Raw genomic sequence first — 19,170 nt, forward strand, 5'->3', positions numbered from 1 at the left:
AAATAAATAATAATAAAAATTTAAAAAATCTTGTTGGTCAGTCTTTTGTGATTTACATGTCTCTGTAACCATGTAAGCAGAGTGACAATTACATAGTATGGTTGCAAGCATATGAATGAATGAAATAAATAAGAACATTAAATAACTTTCTAAAAATGAAATAAATGTGGCAGCTAGAGGCACGCTGTGGCACAATGTGGCAGCTACAGGCACACTGAGGCATACTGTGGGAGGTAGAGGCACACACTGCCATCCTTTGGCATTGGGAAACCAATGCAGCCCTGGCAGACAGTGACTCTTTCTCACATACTTGCAGCTTGTAGCAGTGTGTATCAGCTGCAGCAGCCTATGGCACTCTAGAATCTTCTTGGCACTGGCAGGACAAATACTTGAATTTATTTCATTATTAGGGAGTTATAACTCTGATCCCTATATGAATTTGATTTTAAAGGATTCTTCTCTCCCTGTCAGTCTGACAGCTGATCAGCTGTGCAGCACGTCACATGTTACTGATGTCACTTCTGACTGACGCTGTGGGACCGAGGATTTCCCAATTCACAGCTTCCCCTCTTCTCTCCTTGCGTCTCCTCCTCAACTCGTCCACCCGCATCCTCTGTGGGAGGGATAACAACGCGAGGAGAGGAGCCATGTAGAGGATGCTTGGAGTTGTGTTAGCGTGTTGGAAAGCCCCCAATATGTAGGATTCCTACTCTACGTACTCAAAATTTTTTGATTTTTATCCTGAATCAATCATCAACACTACAAAATACCCATAATCTTAAATATGTCACTATAAGTTGATGTGCAAAACTTGTTATTTCCATTTGTGGCTGTAGTAGAGCAACTTTATCATTCACTTTGGAGTTGTGCTTGTGTTTGATATTCTCTTTTTTACCTTTGTTTATGATCTTTTCAAACTCCACAGGAAGACACCTTGTTTCTTTAACCAGGAGAAACCAGGAAACCAGGAGATTCAAGTTATAATTCTCTAGGTTCAACACCAGGAGCAACGCCTTAAGTGTCATTACACTAGTCTAACAAAAAAAACTTTTATAGCTGCTTTTGGTCAAATCTGTCATTTTTTATTAAATTTACTGAATTCAGAGAAAAATGCAATTAAAAATTTGCACACACAAGACAGCTCTGACATCTTTTTCTTCAACACTGCCATGTTATGTCTAATGTTGTGATGTTCAGTGTAGTGAAATTTAGAGCTCTACTCAGGAAAAAGTAGAATGACCATTCACTTACAGGTTTTTTAAAAATTTTCAACTTTTTTTTTCGTGTTTATTATAATCATATTTATTTGTTGTTATAAAGACACTAAAGATGTCTTTGTTAGTGGGAGGAAACCGGAGCACCCGGGGAAAACCCACGCAAGCATGAGGGAGAACACTCCACAAAGGTTTTAAGAGAGTGGTACCCACCATGCTGCCCTTGATGGTATAATGTGGTTGATGCTAGAATGGCTCGTCCGGGGAGGGGGTTAGGGTGACCCTCACCGTCACCCCAACCATAACCTCCCTCCGGACGATCCATTCTAGCATCAGGATTGGGGGGAAGATGCGGAAGGGGAGGATGGGAAGGAGGGTTGGGGGAGGAGGGCAGGGTGAGTACGTCTGAGCAGATTCTGGTCTAGGGGGCAGAGAAGGTCTGAGCAGAGCGTTGAGGTCCATCCAGTTCATTTGCAGAGCTGGTGGAATCTCTTTCACAGAGAACACCTCTTGGGCTTCTCGACAATCTCATCCACCTGTTGCTCGAGATCTGCAATTCTGGTCCTCCTCTGCCTGGACTGGCTCAACCACCAACCTGGTGTTTTCCTCCCTTTGATGGGCTAGGAAGTTGGCAGTTCACTTTGACCTTTTCCAGGAAAAACCCACACAAGCATAAAGGAGAACACACCAGGTCTTAAAGGTCTTATGGGAGAGTGGTACCCACCATGCTGCCCTTAATGGTATTAATGTACATTGGGAAGAGGAGGATGGAGATCGGTGGCAAAGGAGGGTTGGAGTAAAGGAGGCAGGAGAGGAGGAGGTAATGGGGCAGAGAGAGTCTGAGCAGAGCGTTGAGGTCCCTCCAGTTCATTTGAAGAGCTGACGGAATCTCTTCCACAGAGAACGCTTCTTGGGCTTAATGACGATCTCACTCATCCTTTGCTCGAGATCAGCAATTCTGTCAGACATGACAGATGTATTCAGCTCCATAGCTTGTTGTTTTTCATTTATAGTGGCAAGTAAACTGGACCTTTCCTCTTCCCACTGGAATTTTTCTTTTAGATCCTCCTCTGCCTGGGCCAGCTGAGCCACTAAACTGGCTTTTTCTTCCCTTTGATGGGCAAGGGAATTTGTCAGCTGACTTTGACGATCCTTTTCTTTTTCTAGGTCTTTTTCCAGCTTTCTCAGTTTGCAGAGACCCTCATTTTCTTTACTCTCTCTGTCATGTAAATCAACTTGAAGGGTCTTGATTGTAATGTCTTGCCTCTGATCTGCCTCAGCATGCAGGCGCAACTGAGTCTGGAGCATTCCTTTGAGATACTCCACCTCAGCGAGCAAAGCCACCTGCTCTTTTTTGAGTTTGGATGTCTGTTCATCTTCCACAACCTCAAGCTCAGGGAATTCTAACATTTTTACTCCTGTCAGTAAATCACTGGCTACTTTTGGTTGGGACAGTATGTTCAGCTCTGCTGATGGCTGAAGCAGGATCTTCTGTTCTGCTACTGGTTCGGGCAGAGTCTGCTCTGATGATAGCTGGGGCAGTATGTTTTCTGCCGCTGCTGGTTCTGGCAGAATCTTCAGCTCTGTTGCTGGTTCAGGCAGACTCTGGTCTGCTGCTGGTTCAGTCAGAATCTGCTCCGTCACTGGCTGAAGCAGTATGTTCTGCTGCATTGTGGGCCAGATCAGTATCTTAGTAACTGCTGCTGGCTGGGCCAGTATGTTCAGCTCTGCTACTGGTTCAGGCAGTTCATTCTGCTTAGGTACTGACTCAGGAAGAGTCTTCCGCTCTGTTCCTAGCTGAGCATAAGTTTTGTGCTCTGATGATGGCTGTGGCGGTATGTTTTCCTCTGCTGCTGGTTCTGGCAGAATCTTCTGCTTTTTTGCTGGTTCGGGCAGCATCTTCTGCTCTGTTGCTGGTTCGAGCAGCATCTTCGGCTCTGTTGCTGGTTCAGGCACAACCTGCTCTGCTGTTGGTTCTGGCAGAATCCTCTGCTCTATTGCTGACTGAGCAAGAATCTCGGGCCCTGCTGCCAGCTGAGGTAGAATTTGCCCTGCTGCTGGCTGAGGCACTATCTGCTGCCCCATTGTTGGTCGTGGCAATATCTTAATCACTACTGCTGACTGGGGCAACATGTTTTGCTCCATTGTTGGCAGGGGCAGTAGGCTCATCCCATCTCCTGGCTGAACCACAGGTGCTGTGTCAGGGTGTGGAGCATGTGTGCAATCCCAGGAATTGCCAACCAGGACGATTTGGCTTTTAAACTTGTTCCTGCCTTTTTTGTTTTTGTTTTTTTCCATTGCCACAATCTTTCTTGGCAGTGTCGGCCAGGGCAGTATCTCTTTCACTGCAGCTGGCTGGGCCACAGCTACCTGTGTTTCTACAGGGACCACATTAGGCTTTGGTTCCTCAGGGATCACAGCTAGCTCTTGGTTTTCAGTATCCATCACAGTAATGCAAAAATTTCTTCTTTGCCTTTTAAGCTGAGGAAACTCTGTTTCATTCGACCCCTTGTAGCAGCCCAGATCCTGCTTCTGAAGTTCAGTCCCAGATAATTTCAGCCAAGGGTTTACTAGTGTGGGCACTTTAGCTGGCTGGGCCACAGCTACATGTGGTTCCTCAGGGGGCTGGGACAGTTTGCTCTGCTCTGCTGCTGATTTGGGCAGCATCTTATACCCTGGTGATGACTGAGGGAGCATCTTCTGCCCTGTTGCCAGCTGGGTCAGTACCTGTGGTTCTTTAGGGATCTGTGATGGCTCTTGCTTTTCAGCTTCCATAACAGGTATGCAAAAAGTTCTTCTCTGCCTTTTAAGCTGAGGGAACTCGATTACATTGAGCTCCTGGCAATAGCGAAGATTTTGCTTTTGGAAGTCAATCCCAGTTGATTTCTGCCATGGATTTACTGGCTGGAGCACTTCCCTCTCCTCCTCTGCTGGCAGGGCCACAGCTACACATGGTTTCTCCAGGGACTGGGGCAATCTGTTCTGCTCTGGTGCTGGCTGGGGCAAGATATTAATCAAAGCTGCTGGTTGGGGCAGCAGTGTATGTCTTCCTGATGACCAGAACACTGTCTTCTGCCCCACAGCTGGCTGGGGCAGTACCTTTATTGCTGTTGCTGACCAGGGCAGTATGTTTTCCTCTGTTGGTGGCTGGGAAAGTCTCCTCTGCCCTGATATTGACAGAGGCAGTGGCTTTTGCTCTGCTGGTCGCTGAAAAAGTCTCTTCCGCCCTAATGCTGAATGGGGCAGTGCCTTTTGCTCTGCTGGTGGCTGCCTTTTGAACTTGATTACACTGACCTCCTGACAGTTGCTCAGAATTTGCATTTGGAGGTCAGTCCCAGTTGCTTTTAGCAAGGAGTTTCCTAGCTGGGGCACTTTCTTCTCCTCTTCTACTGGCAGGGTCGCAGCTACAGTTAGCTGGGTCAGTATGTTCTGCTCTGGCTTTGGCATAATCTGCTCTGGTGTTGGCTGGGGCAGAAACTTCATTAAAGCTGCTGGTTGGTGGTACATCTTATGCCCTGCAGATGACTCGGGCAGTATCTTCTGCCTTGTTTCTAGTTGGGACACTGTTTTCTGCCATGTTCCTGGATGGGACAGTACCTGTGGTTCTTTTGGGATCACAGCTGGCTCTTGTTTTTCAGCTACCATCACAGGTACGCAAAAATTTCTTCTGTGCCTCTTCAGCTGAGGAAACTCGGTCACATCAAGCGCCTTGTGGTAGCCCAGATCTTGCATTTGAAGGTCAGCCTCAGTTGATTTTGCTCTGTTGAGTGTATTCTCCGTTGTTGCTGGCTGAAGCAGATTATTCCGCTGTGCTGCTGGTTTCTGAGGATCCACAACCTGTGGTTCTTCAGAGACTGCAACTGATGGTTTCACAGGAACCACACTCTGAGGTTCCTCAGGGGCTACAGCCACTGCTACCTCTGGTGACACATCAGGCTGTGGTTTCTTGATCTGTTTACAGCCAGCAGCAGGTCTGTTGTCCCAGGTATTGCCAATCAGGATGATTTTGTCCTGAAGTTTGTTCCTGCCTTTTTTGCTTAGTCTTTTGCCAGATTTTTCCATTTTGAAAAAAGTTTCTTGACGTCTGGTGTGAGTATGTTGGTCTTGAAACTTTGTTTTCAGTTGTACTGTGATTTTCTAATAAAATTTGTGTCTTTGCACTCTGTCCGAAGAATTTTTGTCGACAATTTCAAATTCCGTTGTCACTGAAATCTCCTTCACAGATTCACTTCTCTCCCTTAGCAAACTGCTGATGGATGGCTGTTTGCAGCTCCTATTCACAACTTCAAGAATGCTTTATTACTTAACAACTCCTTGTGACATCACAAATTCTACATCAACGTTCTAAAACAGACATGACGTCACTTTGCTGTCGTTGCAAGCAGAGCCATTTATTCTTTATTCCATAACGACGTGACGTCGCGCTAACACTTCCGGTTATAAAAAAAATTGAATAGCGGAAATAAAAAAAAATAGGTAAACTTGTTTATTTCTCTTGTAATTTTCAGCTGTAATTGTAACGTTTAAAGATATATAAACTAGATAGATATATAAACTGGGTGGTCCAACCCACCTGATGTTTCTGCTGTGCTTTATTTGCTTACTGTTTTGATTTGCTAGCATCTTAAATAAACGCAGCATACCGACGGAAGCTAAGCAATAAACTGTTGTGGACGGGCACCGCATCAAAACGTGTTTATTTTGACTATTTTGCCTTCGTAACTAGCCGAGGCAGCGGTAAGATGAGTAACTCCCTTTTCTAAAAAGGCTGTTTTTTTTCATCAATGGCGTGTGGCGGCTTTGAGAATAACTGTTCCATTTCCCTTCGAAAAGGGCTGTCTGAGGGTAAGGAAAAGCGGTGAAAATATTCTCAATATATTTCAGGACATTCATACATACATAAAATATACAGTAGAACCATCCTCTAGAGTTTAGTGCAATTATATGATAATATAAACAGGTGGGCACGTTTATGACCGTCATTTAATCTTCAGAATAAGTTTAAAATGAATGAAAGAATGAATGAATGAATGAATGTTTATCAAAATAACTAACGCGCTTAAAACCTTTATTTTTTTATTCCTGAGTGAGGATATTTCAATATTACTTTGACTTTCTGCTGCGGAGTAACCTTGGTCAGTGTACTTTTTCTTTCTTTGAATTGTCCTTTCAGAAACAGAAACGCAGCACAAACAACCAAAAAAAAACCACAAAAAAAAAAACATTTGATTGTCATCTTTAAATCCAAAAATAAAAGTTTTCTGTGTCAGAAATTGAATATTCATAATAGAAAAGCCATTTAATTTTCTTTGTCTCCAATCAAAAACAAATAAACAAAAAAAAAATTATAATACGGACAAAACAACAATGTAAAACCAGTCCTTTTTTTATTATTATGTAACACTACTCTTTATTATTATTATTATTATGTAACACTACTCTTTATTATTATTTTTTATTATTATTTTAAACAAAGTGCTTGCTCAAGGAGTGTACTTGTAATGAAATTACCGAACATGTATTATTATACATTATGGGGATGATGGTGTGTATAAAGTATTGCTTCGCAGTACCAATCTTCTTTTGAAATCACTCCATTAATGTCCTACTGAAGCTTTCATACAGCACTTGAATTTTATCAGACCTCATGTTGATACACAGCAAATGAAACACAAGATGATCACTACAGCTGCATGCAGTGCTTAAACTTATTTATATGCAGTGCAGTGGTCAACTTATTTGCATTATTGGTTCACCACCACACTGGAGGATTTGACTAAATCGAAAACAAATAAAAGAAATGAAGCAAAGTCAAACACACTGCACATTCCTACATGGCTTTGCTTTTTATGTATACATGTTATATGAGATTAAAGAGAGGAAAAAGTCACAATATTGGTTTTGACCTCATCCTCGTAGCCAGAGCCGTTTTCAACCTGTAGGGTTACATATTGAATGATAAAAAAATGCTCAGCTGCGTTCAGGCTTGAGGCTTCTGCACTGTACGTCAGCTGCAGGTTATGCTAACCATTGCACAAATTGCATTTGTATTTTCTTTTAAAATTTACCCCACACTGCATTTTATCTTTAAACTTCTGTTTGCATTTAAAATGTTATGTTTTCCCTACCTTGTTCCTTATTTCACATGGTTCTTACTTTTAATCAACTTCTAAAAAAAAAATGCAAAATGTGTATTTACATAGGTTTGTGTTTATGTATTTATAATACATTTTATTTGTAGGGACCTTTCAAAACAGTCAAGGTCACCTTACAAGGCAGAGATAAAAAACAAAACAGTATAACAACAGATCAATTAAATTAAGAAGACAAATTTACATTGTAAAAAATCATATGTACAAAAGTTTAGTATTACAAGATGATTGTACATCAAATCTACCGTAGGAACAGCTCTCTGTAGCAGTCCTGGGACTAGAATCATGTGGGTTTTACTTATTGCTAATATTTGCAACGAACAGAACAATTCAACACATAAGGGTCATGTGTGCGTTTCTATGTGAAATGATTTTTATTGAATGATGGATTAAAAATACACATACAGAAAATACGGAATTGTTGCGGAAAGGCCTTAACACTTTCATTAAATAATCTAAAAAACAAAATGTTAAAAATTTTATGAATATTTTTGTGTGTTTAATTAAAGCGATGGAAATGCACATAATGTTCTGTTAATATTATACAACAGACACCAGGAGTTTGTCCATTCTTTTTATTATTTTGACCAGCCTGTTTTTGAGAAATAAAGTAATTTATGTTATTGTTACCTGTTGTTAGCTTAGAAAATGGACCTCAGTGAGTGACAGAGAGGAGGCCAAAAAAGGAAAGATGACATTGGCAGGAGAGGAGTAAAAGTTGAGATGAGCTTCCAAAAAATATCCAAACGAATGAAGTCAGGATGGGACCCAAAGTAAACAAGAAAGCCTGTACTTCAAATAGTAAGTTCCAAGTTTGAATACAGTACCTGTTATTTTTGTCATGACAATATTAGTTTCAAATTTAACAGGTCATGGAGATTTTTTAAAACTGTATATAATTCAAAATTTCTTCTGCTTATTCTTCAGCCACTCCACTGACAGACAAAAAAGGGGAACCCAGTGTTTGCTGCTGTTTATGAAAAAAGCTCAAGTAAATATGTAAGAATGAACTAACACCTGATGAAGGTGGCTTTGTAATTGTTAGTTTTAAGTAAAATAGTAAAAATAAGGTTTGTTTGCTACATCACCTCCATTTATCAGCAAGTTTAACCCTTTGAAAGCAAATCGGCTTAATTTCTTTCAAAAACAAAGAAGAAGAAATGACCCCAAAATGAGCAAGGAATTGATAAAACGTATGATAGTTCAATTTAAAAAAAAAAATCAAACTAAATACATGGCAAACAAAAAAATGGACAGTGTGTTAAAAAAAACACCCCAAAACAATTCTGTAACATAATTTTAATAAAATTAATAATTTATTTAATTATAAATATATAAATATTTCCCTAGCTTTTTAAATTTTTTTCCTAGAACATTTTCCCTACCGTTTTAAAAATAATTAAAAAAATCTAGTGATTTCTTGCAACTTGTGGAACATTTCTTACCAAGTTGCTCATTGCCTTTTTTGCTCCAGGTTTCAAACTTTTTAACAAAGGGTTTCAGTGGAAAAACTCCCCCCAAAAAACATAACATTTTTATTCAATATACTTAATAACAATTTGACTCGGGTGGCACATTATTTTTTCTTCATCCCCACGTCCCCCACAGGTCATCAATCATTACTTCTTGGGTTGTCTCACAGACTCTAAAAGTAACCGACTAAACTTTGCAACATTACATTTAGTCAGAACAAACACACTGTGGCTCTTCTTCAGCTTGTTTGTGCGATCTAGTTCCATCATGCCACAACAGATGGAGCCTGCAGCTCCACAGGGACCAGACACTCGATACTGTCCGTCACTGCACTGTCGTCAATACAGGCTGCCATTGCATAGGCATCGCAAGAGACAAAGCTGGGTCCGAAGTACACGTCTCTCTTGGTCTTCATAGCCTTTTTGGAGTAAGCCCAGCATTTCGATGTTATCATCTTCATAAAGTTTGCAGCAGGAGCGTCCTGATTGATCAGCACGTCAAAGAACTGTACAAATTAAATACATTTAATCAGTTTGAACAGTGGTGCAGGATCATTCGGTTTTTCACGAGTACACATCTTACCCATGTCAGTTTATTCCTGCACAAGTATTCCCATGATGCCACATATGTAGGGCAGAGGAATTCTTCAAGAACAATGTAGGCAGACTCCAGGTCCAAAATTGAACTCAGCACAAAGAGTCACATTTCCTCTTCCTGCAAGGACAAAATCAAGTCTGCTTCACCCTTTGAAACTTCAGCAAAAATGTGTGGAGAAGGCAATGAGCAATCTAAAAAGATTTGTAAAAAGTTACACAAAAATCACCTTCAAATAAACACAAAAAAGCAGGAAAGAAAGAGGTAAAAAAAAAACAAGCCCCAAAAAGTGCTTTTTCTTTTAACATAATTTTACTTTGAAATATATAACTATGAATATTGTTTTCTATACATATTTCCTTTTCTCCCCCCTTTTAAAACATTTTTTGCAATCTTTGGGACATTTCTTGCCAAGCTGTTCACTGCTCCCATAATGTACAGCTCTTTGAGCTTTTAAGGAAAACACACACACACACAGAAAGAGGTTTATCACCTACTTCTGGATTTCGGTCACCAGTCTGATCGTTGCATTGACTGCATGCTCTGCAGTATACTGGGAGCATATACTGCATACTGGGAGCAGTTTCTGCTCCCAGTATGTGTCTTTTTCTTGAATCACATCCCCAAATCCGTTGGTTCCAAAATGGTCACTAACTGGTTTTTTTGGCTCCCACCAGAGGACCACCAGAGCCTTGAAAAACTGGAATCTGCGGGAAAAAGAAAGATAAAGAAAGATAATCCTTAATTGTGCTTTGCTTACAGAACACCTAAGTATAAAGCCAACTGTCCATTTCTCCTAATTACAAAATGTCACACATTTTTAGTTCCCCATTTATTCATACCACTCATAATAGCGACAGATTAAAAATGTACTTTTCAGGCCATAAATTCGCTTTCTAAAGTTTCATTTCATCAAGTTAATTTGCCAAGCATTCACTTTTGATGCGCTCTTGTGTGTAGTATTTTATTCTGTGTTTTGTGCGTGATGTGTTTTTTTTTTGTCTGTCTTGTGTCTTCTTCTTTGTATCACTTTATATCACGTGCTGTTGTGTGTATTATTGGTCTCGTGTGTGTCTTTTCTATCTTTCTTCCTCTTGTATAACTTTATATTATCATGTTATTGTGCTGTGTATTTGTTCTGACCTGCTGAGGGACTGCAGATACAAATTAGCTCCAAATTCTAATCTGGTACTTTGCATGAAATGGGGACATTTATGTTTTAAACTGTACATGGTCCCTTTTAAAAAAAATAAAAAATGTTTTTGCAAAACTGGTGGACAGAAACATGTTATATTTGGGGGCCCATAGGACGACTTAAAAAGAATTAAAATTATCATGAGAACAAAATCCCACAAGCTCGTCGAGCAGGCTGATGTACTGTCAGCTGCAGATATTCTCTGTCTCCTCTCCCTCTGAACGTCTTTTACAGACCACATCCTGTGACTGCGAGTTAAATTATCGAGGACCACAGTGAATATTTTACTCCTCACATCATCCTGGAATGGTAATCCAGCCCAAACAAGGCTTAGCGAATACTATTTTAATGTACATTACATTATCAGCTTGTGTTTAAGAGATTTCAATAGTGTATTTAAATAGTGCACTCAGTTTACCGTCCGAAGTCTTTGGATGTGATGCACTGACCTTAATATCTCTTTAACCCTTTGAAACCTGGAACTACATTAATTTTTTGTATTGCGTTCACATGCCTTTCACACGCATTTTAAACTCTGAAACCTAAAAATACAATAAGCAACAAGAAATGTCGCTCCAACTGCAAGAAATTAGGAAAAAGAAAATGACCTGAAAATGTGTTGAGAGAGAAATTATTGGAAGATAAAAACAATTTTAATAAAAAGGAAAAAAATGTTCAAGAAATTATATTCATAACTGTTAGAATTATTAGTTATAACTTATTAAAATTCATTAATACATAACCTCACTTTTCATGAGGTTAGTGCTTATATAGTGTAAAGTTTTTGCAGTGACCATCATATCCTAAGTATCTGCTATATTTTCCAAATAAAGTATGCACATCAGTTTGACTCTGGTTTTTGTTATTCCCAATGTAGTGACACAGAAATAGACATAATGGCTAAAAACGAGGACAACAAAGAGCAACGTGGTAAACATAAACATTTGACTATGTAAATATATAAATACACATTTAAAAAAGTATATAATATATACTTAACCTATAATATATCAAAATGTATGAGTTGGGGCGTATTTTGTGTTAATAAAAACATTTTCATCTGAGATCTAAGGAAATGTACAAGTACCTAAAAAACATATATTTAAATTATACAATATTTTAAAAAGTATAAAATATATACTTCATCTATAATATGTCATAATTTATGATTGGTGCATATTTTGTATTTATTAAAAATGCAATATTTCCATTCAAGATGTTTTATTCCACCACTCTTAACATAAATACATGTAATTGTTTTTCCAACTATACCTTAAGTTCAGTGATAGTAATTTTTATGTAGTCTTTATCTACTCAATATAAATTGTAATTACTAACAGCTACTACTACATTTAACAGGGTCTGACGTACACGTTTCAATTTTTCAATTATTAAGATACATATGTATTATGAGTGTAAATAAGGTACAAAAAAAATAATAAAATGAAGCTTGTTACTAAAAAAAAAAAAAAAAAATCCGAAGGACCAGGTCCAAATTAAGACCCGGTTGTCCTCAGATCCTAGAAATGCCCCTGGCTTTTAACCCTGCATTCATGCGCAATCACTCACTGAAATGTCCCGCAAATTGCTTTAAAAAACAAATTTTAAAAAAGTTGGCGAGAAAATGACCTGAAATTAAGTTTTAAAAAAGAAAGGGAGCGAGAATCATTAGATAATTATCAGATATTAATCATTAGAAATAAATAGGGAAAAATATCCACAAAACTACATTATTTTTATTATTATATAATATAATTATTATTATATAACATTTTAAAGGTTGTTTCCTGTTTTTGCCTTTTAATTTAGTATATTTTGTGCTAGTTTCAGGTAATTTTCTTGTTCAGTTACTAATGCAGCATTTAGACCATGCAGCATAGTATTGCAATATTTTTGCATGGATGTCAATTATTCATTTTTTTATCATATAAATTATGAATACTGTAAATTATTAAAATTGGATATACAAATTTAAATTTGATAGCCCTCTACAGAGGCCCGCCGATGGAGAGGAGGACCACGGTCTCATCTGCTCCCTCACCCGGGACGCTGCCAGAGTGAGGAGGGCTTCCAGTGTGGAGCTCCACCTGCCGTGGACCTGCCCGGTCACACACTCCCCGGAGAAGTTCGACACAATGTGCTCCGACAATGCTCTCCTCAACCAGGCCCTCTTTGTGTACTGGCCCCTGAATGCAGCCAGGGACGTCGTCCCCAACAAGCAGGACGACGGACTGTCTCTGGTGAAGCCCAAACCCGCGGCCAGTCTGGAGGCGCCCATGTGGGATCAGATCGGGACTGTGACATGATGGAAGTGTCCTCCAGCCACACGAAACCTATTCTGGCCTGGGAGATCGACACCACAGACTTTAACGCTGTGCTCACAAGGAAAACAAGAACAAGTAAGAAACATATCATATCATAATATATATTATTATAGAAGTCTGACAGTCTATTGAATTTGAAAGGTGACGTCATCTAATGCCTTTTGTGTCAAAGATATGAGAACTGATTTTCCACATTGACATACACTGTGCTGACTGCATTAAGAGATTTGAAAAAGTAATCTCAGTATGGAGAAATGCATGATATTAATATTAATATATTTTGTTTGTTTTTTTTTACTATTGTCTGTGCTGCAGGTACTGCATCAGTTGGCCTCAGTACAAGACTTCATGTAGAATCTCTTCTCTGGTTTCCTGCTGGAACTTTTTGTACAGCACACTGGGTGAAGGGAGGTAAGCAGCACGTCACATCCTCCATCAGACCTCATGGAAACATGCAGCTCCTCTGACACTGAGTGTGTATTTATTTGTATTTCCAGTCTGTCGCCCATCTCTCAGGAGGAGGCTCTGCATATTCTAGGTTTTCAGCCGCCTTTTGAAGAAATCAAGTTTGGTTGGCAACGCTACTTTAATGCAGTACAGCAAACTTTTTGTCTGATCTTGTTATATGAACCACTTTATTAACCTTTAGGGCCTGTTTGGTGCTTTTTTGGATAATTTTGGCTGTGTTAATGCATACAGCATACATTTTGGCAAGATTGTGTATTATTGTTTACTCTTGACATTTGCAGCTCAGTTCCCACAATAAGCCTTAAACACACTGTAGAAACAAAATTTTTACATTCACACTGTTAAGTGCAAAAAATTTACCATTGAATCCCATTCAAACTGCAACTTTTGATCAAACAGCCATCAATGTATAAAAACATGCATTTAATTATTTCTGGGTGTCATTGCCGACTTTTGCCTTGAAATTTTTCATTTTTTACTATTTTTCACCTGATGTCATTTTAACCATATTTGGCATATGGAGAAAATACATGATATTTCCACTTGGTGCGATGGGTGTGTGTAATATTAAAATGGGCTCAAAGGGTTAATATGTATTCATGTATGCAGCTCAGAAATAAGTGCGTTCCTCTTCCAGGTGGTTTAGACAAATCAATGACAATTTTGAATGCGAGGTTGCTCCTACATTCTGTACAAACTGCACGGAAAACAGAAGACAGCAGGAGAGACGGGTGAGTCCCTCAGCTGTCAAACTGCATGTTTGCTCACAAGGAGGCAAAACAAAAATGATGAGCGTTAAAATCTTTTCAGCTGAAGGAGCCTTGATGAAACTGACACAAGGGCTGACAGACGAGTCTATGGCCTACATTTACCACTGCCAGAACCATAACTTCTGCCCAGTGGGATTCGAAGCTACGCAACTCAAAGCAGCAAAGGCTTACAGATAGGTCCCAGCGCCGCAGTTTGAAATGATTCTTATCATTATTAATTAATCAACTGATTTATTTCTTTTTACGAGTCGTTTAGTCTATGAAATGTCAGAAGTTAGTCCAAGATGATGTTTAAAGATATTCAAACAAGTGACATGTGACATGATTTATATTTTTAGGTGCATCCCCTTACAGGTTGACCACATTCATCTCAAACTTGGTAACAAAAGCTACTTTAAGACCTTCATGATGCCTCCTTGTGAAGATAATATGTTTTTAATGCATGCCGTTACAGTGGCAATACAGTATTCGCCAGCAACCAGGAAGCTACTATAACTTGGGTTTGCATAACCCAATTAGCCCTAAATTTTTTTATGGGTGTGATCAGGTTGCAGCCCTGAACGCATCAAATCGTCAGTTAACCATGATACTCAATGTGCCACCTACTGGCAACAGGAAGTATACCCTGTAACACAATTATTGTTTGATTTACATGGAATTAACATGCTTTGGTCTACAAATGTAGAGCAGGATGACTTAGATTTTGTGTTTTCCAGCGTCACCTAGTCATCATAGGATAATACTACACTGTGTGAAATATCTCACTCAAAGGTCCAAACTGTCTGTGTGCATTTTCCGACTTTCACTGAGATTAAAGATCGGGACAGTCTGAGTCACGCCAATATCCCTGACTAGAGTGGGGGTGCGAGTGCCCATTTATTGCTGCTTGCAGCTTTAATTTACTTTTGTTTCTGCAATTTGCCTGTCTTTTCTTGCTATGTCCCTAATGGCCTTTTTCGCATTCATTTTTTTTAAATAACACCAATTTTTATGAGTTTATAAGTGTCTGAAGGCGGCACAAGATTATGTCGAACCAGGTTTCAAATGGTTAAATTAAGACATAGCCCAGCCACCCCCTCCTCTGATAAATAAAGAGCGGCCCCTAAAAGCTGCAGAAACAAGTGAAAAGTTTGGTTTCACTTTGATATAACTGTCTCAAGGTGTTTATGATAATGCAGCCTTGGAAGTTGTATTAGCATATTTTCAGAGAGTTTTACGACTTTTATCACTCTGTATGTGATACAAATGCCTGTTTTTTTTAATCAAATATTTCCTTACATGTCAATAAAATTCAGAAACTGACATAATTGTTTATACATTTAGTCAAATTTGTATCAGATAAACCATTTACCAGCTGATAAACCTTTTGTTCAGTCTTAGTTTTGCAGATGCGTTTGTATTTTTATAGCAACCAAAGAGAACACGTGGTGTCACGATGGCTTAGACTTCAGGATATCTCTGTTTTAGAGCGTGCATTTAACACAAAAGTACATTTTTGTCAATAAAAATAATGGCAATCAATCACTGAGGTGGCCCTCTGCGATCTATTGGTGTCACCTCATGGACTGTATTAACTGTTTTCAGGCATGAGGAGCGGAAATGGGCAGTACCTTTTGGAGAGAAGAAGGTCTGACCTGCGCACGCACCACCGACCTGCTTTAGCGCGCGCTGGTGTGTCTCCTCAGAGCGGCTCGAGGCCACGAACAACACTATGAGCAGCTCGAGTACGTCCGAAAAAGTGACGCCGAAGTCGTGCCGTTGCTCGGTTTTTGTTTAGACTCTTCATCTTCATCATCACTGCAGACTGGCTGTGGCCGCCCCGCGCGCACTGCGGCGCTTTGAAACCTCGAAACAACAGGGCACGCGGCCGCTTCTCTGCTCCGCTGTGGCAGGAATGATGCTCGCGCTCACCTTCACCTGCCGCGCGCTGCTCCTCTTCCTGCTCTCGGAGTCGGTTCAGGGCGACAGGAAAGCGGTAAGACCTCAAATCAGTTTACCAAACGTGTAGCTCTTGAACTTTTGTAGAGTTAATGTCTACGAACCGGTCAGAGAGATACTTAAATTTTGGGATTAAACTCACTAAAACTAGACAGTGTTCTCGTGGAGCACTTATTGTTTATTAAATCCACTTGGGATATCGGTTTAGTTTAACCGGGCTACATTTTGAAGTTCGTGCAGAAACTTTTTGATTTTAGTGTCACGCTTGCAGGCGTTACAACTGAGGCAAAAACCAACACTTTCTCAAGCTGACAAATTTTACCAAGCATGCATTTTTGAAAGATGTAATATTAAAAACAATATAAAAGAAGAGTGACTCCAGCTAGCAGGGAACGTTCCCACAATTTGCTAAAATTACCCAAAGTTGTAATAATGTTTTAAAGAGAACATTTTAATGGGATGTTTAAATAACCTTTTAAGGATCTTTATCATTTAATATAATGTACCTATAAGGTTAAGTACGGACTAACGTTAACGTTATAACTGTAACATTCTGAGGATGTTGAGGGGCGACAGATCAAAGAATGTTCTTTATTAAACATTCCCACAATGTTACATGACAACAAAGAAAAAAAAAACATTTTCAAAGCAACATTTTAAACACGTTTCTTAGGATATTACTGAGGCCTGCGATGAAAACAGTGTATTTAGAACGAAAATTTGCTAGCTGGGACTGCCTTCTGTATATGTTATATATATATGTTATATGTATATGTATATGTTATGTGATTTATTTGCCACTGATAAGCTATTGTAAGATGTAACAGTTTTTTTTCATTTAGTTGTTATATTTTTTTAAGGGACAGCTGGCAGGATGGGACAATTGGCATAACGGGTGTGACGTTTTGACAAAGTGTTGTGTATGCGACCCACTGTAGGAGATTTAAAAAGCAGCTAGCAGCTGTGGATGTGCATGCTGTATGTCATACTAGAGACCGATGCTGTCTTATTAAAAGTCACACCCTTCTTGCCTCTTTTGCTTCTGGGATGCTGACATGCTGTCCAAAATCACACACTGGAGTTATATGTATATGTATATGTTATGTGATTTATTTGCCACTGATAAGCTATTGTAAGATGTAACAGTTTTTTCATTTAGTTGTTATATTTTTAATTTATCAATGGACACTTAATATAGTTAAAACCACAAAAAAAAGAAAAATGCATATAATAATAATTGTCATATGGAGTGTTTTCTGGATCAGATGCTGTGGTCAGATGGGTTTGTGTGTACGGTGACCATATAAACGCTCCCCTGATGTGATATTCACAACTTTTGAAGTGGAAGTTTTCTGAGAGCTCACCTGTGTAATGTTTCAAGCACAGCTAGTAGCATGAAATGTTAAACAGCATTTAAATCCTTTTAAGTGGAGCTACTTGGTGTGCAGATCTATGTTTCTACTGTGCACTTTTTTCAAAGGTTCATGTTGAATTTAGGTGCATTTATTGGCAGAAAAGAATATATTTGAAACTATGTTTTCTTTGGCGTAAACACTTGAAAATGGGTGTTTTTTGTTACCTAAGAATGAGCCGATTACGTGGGGAGTGGGTCCTTGTGCACAGAGTCCGCCTTGTTGTTTACTGACGCCCAGAACAAAGAAATCAAACACGGGCTCTTGATAGGGACATTCGCATTTTCACATTGGCCAGCGTAGTTCTCCAATAGTTCTGCAATCTCACAGCTAGATGATAAATCATTCACACTGGACCTTTAATCAAACTGACTACACAACACAGTGCAACACCAGCCCCAAACTGCCCGATGTAAATATATTTATTTTATTTTGTCAGACAATATTAATTTTCAGAGTGAAGAGATTCATCTTCATGTTTGATTTGTGTGTGTGTGTGTGTGTGTGTGTGTGTGTGTGTGTGTGTGTGTGCTCCCTGGAGGACTATAGGGTGACACCAGCCAGCCAAACTAAACCATAAACACACACACATTTCTGCCAAGTAAATATTTAACCTGCTACTCAGGGGAAACAGACAGGTGTGTGTGTATATGTGTGTGTGTGTGTGTGTGAGAGAGAGAGGGAGAGAGAGAGAAAGAAAGTGAGAACTCTTATGAAAAAGACCCCCAGTAATCCTATAATATATTTAAACTGCATGCTAAACAAATATCACAGCTACATTTTGAGTGCATGTAGAAATATGAGAAATATGAAATAAGGTCACTAAAGTAAGAAACTCTCACAGAAGCGCTGTAAACTCCAAATGGAATATTGCAGTGGAAATATGGGCTAATGAAAAAGTAAATAAATTTCAAAAACTATCCATTCATTAATTTTCATGGGGGCAGTAGGCTGAGCAAAGTACTCTCCGTCACGCCACAGAACTGTCACAACATAAAACTGAAACCTAAAGACACATAGTTTTAACATATCAGCTACATATGAAACTTACATGGTAAAACTTAAAGTCATTGCCTCAACACCACCTAGGCTTCAGTGTGTATAAGTGTATTTTTTTGTTGTTGTTGAGCAATGTATTGTTGTGACGTATGCATTTTCATGATGGGCACGTGCGACTGATGCCCAGCATACAAAGGCGACGTCGCTGCCACAGAGGCGGCGGGTTTGATTCCAGCTGGCCCTTTGGTCCATGTCATCCCCTCTTTCTCTCCTCCTTTTATACTTACATCATAAAATCTTAAAAAGAAAATAAAAATCACTGAACTCAACAGGCTTATTTTTGGGACAGTCTTCTATTCTCTTTCTCAATACTGTTCCTCAGCAAAGATGGGAAGTACACACTTTTTATTTAAACCCTTTTTTTCATCTCTTTTGTTTACTCCACTGGTGTTACTGTCGTCTCGTCATAGTTTCAGTGAAATGAACTGAAAGATTGAATTGTGGAGAGTCATATCAAGCTTTTGATGTGTGTAGTATGTCCATATTGACAAAAGATTAAACTTTACATTTGTATGCATGATCTCAGCAGCCTGCTAACGTTCATTCCAGCAGGTAGCCAACAACCCAGGTG

General features: G+C 39.2%; 1 protein-coding gene and 2 pseudogenes across 2 annotated transcripts in view; 2 read left to right on the forward strand and 1 right to left on the reverse strand.

Annotated features, from left to right (window-relative positions):
* Positions 1-8,760: 8,760 nt before the first annotated feature.
* Positions 8,761-11,383, reverse strand: LOC121966089 (uncharacterized; annotated as a pseudogene). The gene is made up of 4 exons (XR_015776740.1): positions 11,372-11,383; positions 9,858-10,140; positions 9,422-9,564; positions 8,761-9,344 (listed from the first exon to the last, which is right to left on the reverse strand). The product of XR_015776740.1 is annotated as an uncharacterized LOC121966089 (transcript).
* A 141-nt stretch (positions 11,384-11,524) lies between these two features.
* Positions 11,525-13,419, forward strand: LOC121964920 (basic immunoglobulin-like variable motif-containing protein; annotated as a pseudogene).
* A 2,387-nt stretch (positions 13,420-15,806) lies between these two features.
* Positions 15,807-19,170, forward strand: part of LOC121943723 (SPARC-related modular calcium-binding protein 1-like) — a 36,139-nt gene continuing 32,775 nt past the window's right edge. The window contains exon 1 of the mRNA XM_042487316.2: positions 15,807-16,165. Within this exon, the coding sequence (XP_042343250.2) occupies positions 16,085-16,165 (81 nt within the window). The 5' untranslated portion in view covers positions 15,807-16,084. The remainder of the gene's footprint in view (positions 16,166-19,170) is intronic.

The sequence above is a fragment of the Plectropomus leopardus genome, chromosome 6, assembly GCF_026936395.1.
Source record: "Plectropomus leopardus strain MGB_pleo_1.0 chromosome 6, ASM2693639v1, whole genome shotgun sequence".
NCBI classification, from domain to species: Eukaryota; Metazoa; Chordata; class Actinopteri; order Perciformes; family Serranidae; genus Plectropomus; species Plectropomus leopardus.